General features: G+C 38.3%; 1 protein-coding gene across 1 annotated transcript; it reads right to left on the reverse strand.

Moving 5' to 3' along the window:
* Positions 1-9,536: 9,536 nt before the first annotated feature.
* Positions 9,537-11,768, reverse strand: LOC130945571 (uncharacterized). Its single transcript, XM_057874279.1, has one exon. The coding sequence runs from the start codon at positions 11,766-11,768 to the stop codon at positions 9,537-9,539; it is 2,232 nt and encodes a 743-aa protein (XP_057730262.1).
* Between the last annotated feature and the right edge of the window lie 285 nt (positions 11,769-12,053).

The raw sequence follows: 12,053 nt of genomic DNA on the forward strand, positions 1-12,053 counted from the left end.
AATAATTTAATAACATTTAAACAAATTCATAATGTACAATAAAAAATATTATATCTATTATTTTGTATACATATTTTGATTTTTTATTTTAATATAAAATAAGAGTAAATTATATTTTTTATTATTGACATTTATAATTTTTTAAAAATATTTTAAATATTTAATTTCATTCAATTTTATTTTGAATTTTTTCTATTCATTCAATTTTGTTATTAATGTTTTAGATTTGTGTCAAAACTATTATTGAAAGGTTTTATTTTTGTTTCTGATATTTTATGAGTTAACGTCTAAAAATAATTTTAACACAAATAAAAAATATTAGAAATAAAATTAAATTCAACTAAACATTAAGAATATTTAAAAAAATATTAGAGGCAAAAAATATTTTATTTTTAAAATAATTAATAAAAGAAAAAAGTTAAAGTGATTGTTCATATTATAAATAAAAATGCAAGAGAAATAAATAATATAAAAAAATATACATGTCATTTTTCATATACAAAAAGAGAAAGTGGTGAGTGACGACACAATAGCAACACAATTGACCTCACACAATCACACCTTTCGCACCCATCTGTTAATATAAAAACGGACTAGCTGTAAATGAAATGTCAGGTGACTTTTTTTCGTTGTATTTGTCAAAAATACTGGTAGTTAACAATTTTATTTATTTATTAAAAAAGCATGCTACAATAACAATTTGTATTGACTGTTATACGAATCCTTACGGTGCCCGTATATACGTAGATAATTGAAAAGCCGTTATCAGTGCGTTTGGCCTCCGTATAGAGATTAGTATATACTCTCTTGTCAATTATGAGTGTGTGACTTTGTGGTAGGGAGAATAATTAGCCTATCACAGCTGCTAGCTGGATGGGCCGTACGCTTTTGCTGTCTTCCATTCTTTCTATTATTTTTACATGGATATGGATGCCCTCATCCCTCGTTATCTCCATTTTTTTTCCTTTTTTTTTTCAAATCAAAACTCTTTGAATTTTGGATATATATGACGATCTTAGCTTTATACATGGAGTAGTACATCCTTTGGGATGAGTTTTAAGTGTATTGAAAACTAGTTTCAGATATTTTAACCGTTAATTTAGATTATAAAAAATATATATAATATATATTAATTAAAATCAATGATTAAAATAATTTGAACACTTGGTGGTTAAAATAATTTGAACATTTGGTGTTTACGCTTGAAATTTTTTCCACCCTTTGTTCTTGTGATTGTTCTATCAAATTTTACTCTCTTTCATTGCTTCTCCAAGTATTTCTCATATTGTATAGCCCACACTCAATATAGAATCATTATTCTGTATATACTTTTATCCAACAAGTAGCACGGATTGATTTTAATTAATTTCAAAATACAAGAAATCAGATGTGCTTATGCGGATGCAAGCTTTGAATATGGAATCAAAGGAAGTGTTAAACTCGAGTATGAGGAGGAGGGGTGCTTTACTTCGTTGTGGGATCAGAGGAAGCAGAACTCGGACCCTGCGAGTTGTGTTCTTTCGAATGTAAAAAAAAAATTACCCAGAACAAAGAAAACGGAGGGTCCGAATTCCATGTTTCAAATTTCAAATTTTATCAGCTGCAAATCGGACCATGCGATTTGTGAAGCAAAATTTTATGACCAAAAAACTCGCATAGTCCGAGTTGTGTACTCTGAGTTTTTTCAATTTTTAACACAAATCGGAACGTCCGATTTGTGTACTCTGAAATTTTTTTCAACTTTTTCAACACAAATTGGAGGGTCTACTCCCATAATTTAAAAAAACACCAAAAATTACCATGTTAAAGTATATCACTTATTTTACTTCCATATCAAAAATTTTTTGCCGTGCTTATGCTATTAGTTCTTTATTAGGAATATTATTACTTTTCAATTAACATCTTATTGTAAGAAGGGACACATGTAAAAAACACTTAAAACAAAAAATAATTTATATAATTAATTTTTTATTTTTTATTTATTTTAAATTATAAATTATAAATTTTAATATTAAATTTTAAATTATAAATTTATACACTAAAATTAATTAATATTAACTAACTAAAAATTATTTATTTAAAAAATATAACAAAATATGATTTTTTTTTTATTTTCAAACGTTCTCAAAACATTCTTGTTTTTGCTAAATTCTAATTAATTAAGCTAAATCATATACAATATGATAAAATTTGTAAGACATTTATACATATTGTTTGGATCAAAGAATATGAAAAGAAAAAAAATGTAAAAAAAAAGAAAATAAATAAAAAAAGTGAATTTTTTATTGCTTAGATGAGAAAAAAAATTAAGTAGAAGAAAAGAAAAATAGTGCAAGGTCCATCAAAATCTTTTTTTCTCAAAGATGAGATGAAAACAAAGAAAAAAAATGTGCAAATGATAAAATTATTAATTTATTCTTTAATTAATAAAAAAATAAAAAACTTAAAAGTGTTAATATAATTTTATTCCATGTTAATTTTCTCTTTTTTTTTTATTTCTTTTAATCCAAACAAATAAACTATTTTTTATTTTTTTATCCAAATAACACATAAAAATATATTTTTTTTTATTTTCTTTTTCTTTTATTTTGTTGTTTCTTATGTTCTGTCCTTCTATTTTTTTTCATTTTTTTAAAGAAAAAGATAAATAGATCCATCAAATTTTGTCACGCAAACATTTTGGTCCTTCAGAATTAAAAAATATATTTTTGTCTCTGATTTCCTCAAAACCAGGACATTTAGATCCCTCCGTCCAACTGAGATTATGAAACACAGAAAAGATATTTGACATAAATGTCGTTATGCTGACGTAGCTGTAATGATGTCCCACATAGATATGGCAGAAAGGTTTAGGGACAAAAAAAAATCCCCCAACCTTAAAACAACACCATTCTATGCTCAACCCAGAAATCTGATCCGACATTGCAACCCCTCTTCCCTTTCACACTCGCTAAAGATTTCCCTTCCTTCATGGATTCTTCAATGCTCGCTGAACATCGCCTGCCTCGCCAGCGTTGGTTAGAAACAGAAATGTTATCTTCATCTTCTTCGTTATGATCATCAGTTGGTTACTCTCTCCATCCCAAAAAACGCCATAGTTGTATTCTCTTCGAACCAAATCCCGCAGTACCAGCCTTCTTCAAAGGACCATCGTGAACATTGTCGGTCTCTGTTTTATTTTATAAAGAGATATCAATCTACATTAGGATTTATTTTACAGACACGTTAATAAAACAGGGTTTGATGTGACCCAGACCTGGCCCAAAATATATACCGAGCCTATTTATTAGACTCGAATCTGACCAAAGACCCAATGAAACCTATGCACTTTTGGGCAACGATTATACCGGGTAAAAATCGGGTGAAAACCGGGCCGTTAACATTACATTACCTTGATACCTTCTTATAAGCTAGCATGTGAAAATATCCAAATTTCCAAGACTCCAACCATTATTTGACATCGTAAAATTCACTTAGAAAAATATAACAAGAACCAATTCTTCTCTAAAATTAAAGCATAACTGATCTTGCCTGGTAAATAGGTCGGCTTCAACTTCTTGAGATCAGCCGAGCTATATGCTGCAAGGTTGAACGTCTATCCTACAAGGTCCGATCTTTCTGTGTTCGTTATAAATATGAGAATGCCAATGATACAGAGGAGGTGGAGTGTACCTGCAAAGGCACTCCAATGCTTAAGTCAGTAATGATATCAAGTTCAGAAAGTCCCTCAAAAAGATGCTTTACCTTCTCTTTTATAGATATTTACTCGTCCGTTGCATCTTAGATGATTATTTGTCCGTTTCTGATGATTGGTTTCGTAACCGACTTTATCCTTACCGTTTGAGATGTCGGTTATAATAATATTGATTTTGACGAGTTATAGCTCATAAGGGCCGAATAATAATGTCAAATGACGAGTTATGATGATGGCTGGTTATGAGGCTGAGTTATGATTCGTATTAATGGTGACCATATCACAGCCCCCAAGCTTAGCCTGAGGAGGATTTTAATGAAGCAGGTTGAGCTTTATTTTTTGATGAGTTATAACTCGGTTTGCGTGGGTTAGTGGATGAGCCCCCAGATCAACTTACTTTATTAAAAGATGGTTCAGTGTTTTAAATTTTGGGTACGTGGGGAGTCGTGTCCGTTATTTTCTGATGAAAGAGAAAGAATGATGGTTGCATTTAAGTTTGTTGATTCCCAATGTTAGGTTCACTGTTTGATGTGGCTTTGGGAGTGGGGGTTATTATTTGGAACGTTCTGTCCCTATAGTTGCTTGAATCTCCTCAGATTTTTTCGTGGGTTTTTGTTGGCTGTTTGTTATATGCTTGCTTCTTTGAAGGATGAGCAAGAGAGGTATGAGTCTCCTTTTCTGTTTCTGATCCATTTCTGCGTTTTCTTCTCTCTTTCCTCTTCTTTTTTCTGTTATTCTGATACTGTCTTTCAAGCTAATGGGTTATGAGAAAGAGAAAAAGGATAAGGTGGATTGGTCTTATGATTGGGTAGGGGAAGATGTTAAATCACGGGTGTCACTCTTCTCTGATGAAGCGGCGGTGAGGGAGGTGGATGTGAATAGAATAGTGAGGGCGGGTTCCGGGGTGAAGGTGGAATTGTTACCATGTAGTGTAGATGATAGGATTTATCACCGAGAGTGGGGGTTTGGCTTCTTCTACATGCATAGTTGTGTGCTTGAAGAGTTGCGGGTTAGGCTTCCGTTTACGGAGTTTGAGTGTCAGATTCTTAAGCAGCTCAACTATGCTCCCTCACAGCTTCATCCCAATGGGTGGGCTTTCCTGAGATCCTTTGAAGTTTTGATGGAATTTCTAGAGGAAGTGCCGTCTGTGGATTTATTCTTTTCTTTGTTTCAAGCTGGAAGGGGGGTGGGTGAACTTCAATAGTACTCCAGGATTTGGGATTTTCAAACTTTACAAGTCTTCTTTTAAAGACTTCAAAGAGATGTATTTTAAGGTCAGGAGTTCAGAGGAGCACTTCCCATTTTTTATTGATGAAAATCTTGCTGAGAAATTTCCTCTCTTTTGGTGCTCGGACCCGCAGAATATACTCGGCCCAGAGGTGATATCGCCGAGGAATGAGTGTCTGATAGAGTTTTTGGTGGAGAATGTTGATCAGAAAAATTTGATATCGATGTATGAGATGCTGAAATGGGAGGATGATAAAGGTGCTGTTGTAGAGTATTTAGGTGAGTTTTTAGGGCTTACATTAATGTCCGTCTTTTTTTTCTGAGAAGTCTAACACGAATTGTTTTCTGTAGGTGGAAAGTATCCAGGCGTTTCTGCAGCATCGCTAAGGACGCGGTTCAAGAGTAAGAATTTGGAGAAGGAGGTATCGTCATCGAATGCTGAGAAGGTTGTTGGTACTGGCGAGGTTTCGTAGCCTCGTCAAGGGCGGAGGAAGGTGATTGTGAAGAAGAGAAAGAAGTCCGACCTTGTGGAGCTATCAGATGATTCTGATGAAAAAGAGTTAACTGTCCCTCTGGAAGAGATACATGCCTTTATGGGAAATCAAAAAAGGCTTCACGAAATTTCTGAGAACGAGGCTTTTTCAGTGTGGGGAAAGAAGTATCCTTTTATGGCTGTTGTGGACGAGTATTGTCAATCGTCGGCTGATGTAACTCTTGCAAAGGAGGTCGGGGATATGGCTATTGGTCAATATATGCAGGTAATAAGTTTACTGATTTTTCCTTATTTTTTCTTTGGTAGTCTTATGAGTTTATTTTGCTCTCTAGGTTGTTGGACTGCGCCTTGCAAGTCTTGGGCGAAGTCAGGAGTTGAAATATAAGGGAGTTGCTGCTGAAAAGGGGGAGGTAGCTGTTTTGAGAGAGGAGTTGGTTAAATGTAAGAATCTTGCTGCTGAGCTTCAAGCTCGTTTGGCTGAGACCGAGAAGTTGCTGAAAGAGACTAAGGAAAGTTATTCTAAGGATGTTGAGGATTTGAAGAAAAAGGAAAGCGATCTGGTGAACGTGCAAAGTCGTCTGATTGAGGTCACTGCTCGGTTTAAAGATATGGAGAAGAAAAAAGCGGATGAGATTTTGGATTCGTTTGTTGAAGGTTTTGAAAGGGCAAGGTTGCAGGTTAAGTTTTTGGTTCCGGATGCCGACCTTTCTGGCATGGATCCTGGGAAGATAGTTTGAAATGGTCAGCTTATTAAAGATGATGGGGACGCAGAAGACGAGGCTGATAATGTTTAGGGTGTTAGAAGAAAGTTCTTTTGAACTTGTTTTGCATATGTTTAGTTTGAATGTTTATTGTAAGTTGATAACAGTATGGCTCTTGTTTTTTGAACTTTTGTTAGAGTGACTTGTTTGACTGTTTAATTTGGTGCTTTTTATAAAAGCTGTTTTGTGACTGTTCGGATGTTTTTCCGAATTTATTGGTTTTGTGGTTTGAATATGTTTTCTTGATTTGTAGCTTAGACGAGTAGTGGCATTTGTCCGAGTTGTATTGGTAGATCGATAAGATCAGTTTGACAGAGTAGCAAAGATAAGACATTGTTCGTCTCCTTTATATTCGGAGTTGTTTTGAACCTTTTACATACAAAGGTGCAGGTAGGCTAGCCTCGTTAAAATCTCTCCAAGCAAAACCCTTTGGGATAAAATCTTGGTAGTAGAAAAAAGAGTACAATCCTGTCCCTGTCTTTTTAACTATAAAATTTCTTTAAAGAAGACACGTTCCATGTATTAGGCAAGATTTTACCATCTAATGATTCTAGTTTGTATGCTCCTTGGCCGAGTGCTTTAGATACTCGGTATGGGCCATCCCAATTGGCTGCGAGCTTTCCATGTGGTGGTGGTTTCCGAGCATTTTCTGTTTTGCGGAGGACTAAATCTCCGGTGACGAAGGATCTGTTTCTGACCGTCTTGTTGTATTGTCGAGCTATGGCTTGCTGTGCTGCGCGTTGCCTCAATGTGGTGATGTCTCGAACTTCTTCGATGACGTCGAGCTCGAATCGCCGAGCTTCGTCTTTATTGTCGATGTAAGTTCGGATAGAGTTCTGGGAGATCTCCAGTGGTATCATGGCCTCTGAGCCATATACCAATCGGAACGGCGTTTCCTTTATTGATGTTTGTGGGGTGGTGTTGTATCCCCAAAGGACTTCAGGTATTAGTTCGGCCCAGAGTCCTTTGGCGTCATCTAGTTTCTTCTTTAGTGCATGTAAGATGACTTTGTTTGCAGCCTCAGCTAGTCTGTTCGTTTGAGGATGTTCAACAGAGGCGAAGTGTTGCTTTATTTTTAAATTCTGCAAAAAGGTTTGAAATTTCTGATCGGCGAACTGGCGACCATTGTCAGTTGTAATATGCTTAGGTATGCCGAAACGGCAAATAATGTATTTCCAAACAAATTGAATCATTTGTTGTGATGTTATTTTCGCTAAAGGTTGGGCCTCCACCCATTTGGAGAAATAATCAATGCCGACAATAAGAAATTTTACCTGGCCCGGTGCCGTAGGGAACGGCCCGAGTATATCTAGCCCCCATTGGTTAAATGACCAACTGATGTCCGAGTGATGTAACTGTTCGGCAGGTATGTGTATCAGTGGTGCATGTCTTTGGCAATTGTTACATGACCTGATTTTCTGTTGGCTGTCCTGCTTCAAGGTCGGCAAGAAAAACCCCGCTCTAAGGATCTTTGATGATAAGCTCCGAGCTCCTGTATGGGTGCCGCAGATTCCTTCATGTGCCTCGGCTAAAGCTATGTCGGCTTCGGATTTGTTGAGACATTTTAGTAGGGGCCGAGTATAACCTCTTCAATACAGTTCTCCATTGAAGATTGTGAAGGAGGATGCTTGTCGGCGAAACTTTTTATTGTTTTCGACCCCTTCTGGTACAACACCTGTTTCTAGATAGTGTATGAAGTCGTTCCTCCAATCTGTTACCTGTGAAACACTTAAGACGTTTATCAGAGTAACAGTGGGTGATGTTATTGTGAACTGTTGCAGTGTAGATAGTTTGGACTGAGTACTGCCGAGTTTAGATAAGAGATCTGCTCTCTGATTTTGTTCACGTGGTATATGTTTTATTTCAAATTTGATAAACTTCTTTGATAATTTCTTTACTAATAGCAAGTATTTAGAGAGTAGAGGATCTTTTACCTGAAAGAGGTCATTTACCTGCTGTACGACTAATAAAGAATCACAATATACCTTGATCGTCGATATTTGAAGATCTAAGCAGAGTCGGAGTCCGGCGAGTAGTGCCTCATACTCGGATTGGTTGTTGCTTGCGTTGAAAGCTAAGTGTATTGAGTGTTCCAATATGAATCCATCCTCGGCTTCGAGACGAATTCCTGCACCACAGCCTCCGTGATTTGAAGAGCCGTCCACATATAAAATCCATTGTTTTGCATGGTCTTCCTCGGATGGTATTGTAAGCTCGGCAATGAAATCCGCCAGGAATTGTGACTTGATCGGTCCTCTGGATTGGTATCTGATGTCGAACTCTGATAGTTCGATTGCCTATTTTATTAGTCGTCCTGCAATTTCTGGTTTGTGTAGCACTTGTCTTAGTGGGTGATCGGTTCTGACATGGATAACGTGGCTCTGGAAATAAGGTCGGAGGCGTCGCGCCGAGAATATAAGTGCTCATGCGAGCTTCTCAATCCTTGGATAATTGAGTTCGGCATGCTGGAGAGTTTTGCTAACAAAGTACACTGGATGCTGAACAACAAGGGCTGAACTTATCGCCCAATCAATGACTGACAAATATAGAAATAAATCCTCCCCTTGTAGGGGTTTTTGTAGAATTGGTGGTTGTGAGAGTGTTGTTTTTAATTTTGAAAAGGCCTTCTCACAATCGTCGTTCCACTCGAATTTGTTTTTCTTTTTAATTGTTTGGAAAAAAGGAACAGAAGTTGAAGCAAGGCAAGGAACAAATATGGAAAGTGCAGCAAGTCGTCCTGTTAGGCGTTGAACTTCCTTGACGGTTTTAGGGCTGGCCATGTCCAGCACTACTCGGCATTTATCTGGATTTGCCTCTATTCTCCTGCATGTTAGCAAAAAACCCAAAAACTTACCCCCTTGAACTGCGAATGCACATTTTTTGGGGTTGAGACGCATGTTGTATTGGCGGATCTGGCCGAATATTTCTGTAAGGTCGCTGATGTGGTTATCCCCGATTTTTGTTTTGGCGACCATATCGTCGACATAAACTTCGATATTCCTGCCGATTTGTCTGGCGAACACTTTATCCATAGGGTGTTGGTAAGTTGCACCTGCGTTCTTTAGTCCAAATGGCATAACTTTATAACAATAGTTACCGAAATCAGTGATAAAAGCGGTTTTTTTTTATCAGAGGGGTGCATCATTATTTGATTATACCCTGAGTACGCATCCATAAAACTTAGAGTAGCGTAGCCTGAGGCATTGTCTACTAAAGAGTCTATGGATGGTAGAGGATAAGAATCCTTTGGGCATGCTTTGTTTAAATCAGTGAAATCGACGCACATGCGCCACTTACCGTTTTGTTTCCTTACCATTACCACATTGGCTAACCAGGTGGTGAATCTGATTTCTTTGATGAATTAAGCATTGATGAGCTTTTGTGTTTCTTCCAGTGATGCTCGCTTTTTTTCTTCGCCGAGCTTGCGTTTCTTCTGTTGCACTGGTCGGATTGCCGAGTTTATTGATAATCTATGACTGATAATCTGTGGGTCGATTCCGGGCATATCTGATGGTTTCCATGCGAAGAGGTCGGCATTTTCTTGCAGGAAGGTTGTTATGGTCTGTAACTCAGATGCATCGATTGAGGTACCTACATATGTGAATTTATTAGGATCATTGTTGAAGTATACTTTTTGTAGGTCATCAGAGGGTTTTGGTCGATCGAGGAAGTCAGCTCTTGGGTCCAGTTCGGCTAGTGTGTGCTCCCTTTGGTTTAGGCCGACGTTGTTGACTTGTTGCGTTGAGCGATTTTGGAATTTCATGCTGATGTTGTAACAATGTCGTGCCTCTTTATGGTCGCCATGTATTGTTGCAACCTGGTCGTCCTGCAGTGGAAACTTTACACAGAGATGAACTGTAGATACAATGGCGCCGAACTTATTTAAAAAAGGTCGGCCAAGAATAAGGTTATATGGGCTGAAACAATCGACTACTAAATATTGAATGTCATGAGTTTTTGAAAGAGGTTGCTCACCCAGTGTGGTCTGTAACCACACTGATCCGAGTATTGGGACTCGTTCTCCTGAGAAGCCGACCAAGTCTCCTCCTGTGGACTGTAGCATGTTGTCGCTGAGCTTCATCTTTTGAAATGTGGAGTAAAACAGAACATCGGCGCTGCTCCCGGGATCCAGGAGCACTTTTTTCACTAACAGGTTTCCTAGCTGGAGGGTGATTACCACAGGGTCGTCCAAATTTTGTATGTTGGTGTTAAAGTCGGCATGTGTGAAAGTGACTTCCGGTTGTGGATTAATGATTGGTACATGTTGTTTCGGTCCGTCTACCGAGCATATTGATTTGAACGATCTTTTCCTTGCCGAGCTTGAGTATCCTCCACTTGCGTATTCTCCTGAAATACAATTGATTATACCTCGTGGCCTTTCGTATTGGCTTGAAGATGCCTTCTCTTTTCCTCGGTGTTGTTCAGAGGGATCATTTGGTGTGGAACTAGAGCCGCGCTTTTGGATGTGACCACCAATGTATTTGTCTAGGTGTCCTTGTCTTGCTAGTCGTTCCAAAAGGTCCTTGGCAACCACACAATCATCTGTATTATGGCCGTGTTTTTGGTGGAAGGTGCAGTACTTTGACTTGTCCACGTTCTTTGCATCTTGGTATGTGCCGGCCTTTCTTGGTGGCTTGATTAGTTTGGAGTTCAAGATTTCCTTGATTATGTCCTCCCTCTTTGTGTTAAACTGCGTGTAAGAATCAAATCGAGGTGTTAGTTTAAAACTTTTCTTAACGGATGAGTTCTTATCTTCTTCACGGAAGTGTGACTTGTCAGACTTCCGAGCTTGTCTGAGTTCCTCGATATCAATTTGTCCTTTTGCTTTTTCTCGAAATTCTGCTAGAGTCTTCGGTTTTGCTACTGCGATCGTTTCTTGGAACTTCCCAGGTCGGAGGCCGCTTTTAATTGCGTGGAGATGGACCTCGGGGTGGAGATCTGGTATGCTGATTGCGACCTTGGTAAATCGAGTCATATAGTCCTTTAAGCTTTCGTTTGGTCCTTGCTTGATAGTGTTCAGGTAATCGGAATCGTGCAGGTATATTGCAGATCCGGCGAAATGTTCTTCGAATAACTTCGCCAGCTGATGAAAACGCGAAATTGAACCTGCAGGCAAAGCACACAACCAATCAAGTGCAGGACCGTCTAAATAATTCGGAAAACAACGACATAAAACTTTATCTGATGCACCATTGACGATCATTATTGATCGGAATTTCTTTAGGAACTTCCTCGGGTCTCCGAGTTCATCGTAAGGTGTGACGGTCAATGGCAGAGTGAACCTCTTCGGCAGTTCAAAGTTCATTACTTCTTCTGTGAAGGGGCCTACAGGGTCCTCGGATTCTTCTTTCTCGTCTTCGGGCTGGTGTTCTTCGTGTTGAGCGGTTTCTGAAACATGAGTCGGCTGTGACTGGTGTTCCTCGTCTTCCGCCTGTTGGCGATGAGCATCGTTGTGTTCGATCCGAGCATGATTAAGTTCAGCAACTTGAGCAGCCATTATTTGGTTTTCGTCAGCCATCCGTTGGTTAGCCTGTTGGAGCTCAGCTACCATTCGCATAAGTTCAGACAGTGAAGGAGGTGGTACGTCAGCCATGGACGCAGGTGGAAGTGATGGGACCAAAAGAAAAAATATGATTTCCTCGGCCCCACGGTGGGCGCCAATTGATCTTGCCTGGTAAATAGGTCGGCTTCAACTTCTTGAGATCAGCCGAGCTATATGCTGCAAGGTTGAACGTCTATCCTTCAAGGTCCGATCTTCCCGTGTTCGTTGTAAATATGAGAATGCCAATGATACAGAGGAGGTTGAGTGTACCTGCAAAGGCACTCCAATGCTTAAGTCAGTAATGATATCAAGTTCAGAGAGTCCCTCAAAAAGATG

The sequence above is a fragment of the Arachis stenosperma genome, chromosome 8 (assembly GCF_014773155.1).
Source record: "Arachis stenosperma cultivar V10309 chromosome 8, arast.V10309.gnm1.PFL2, whole genome shotgun sequence".
NCBI lineage: Eukaryota > Viridiplantae > Streptophyta > Magnoliopsida > Fabales > Fabaceae > Arachis > Arachis stenosperma.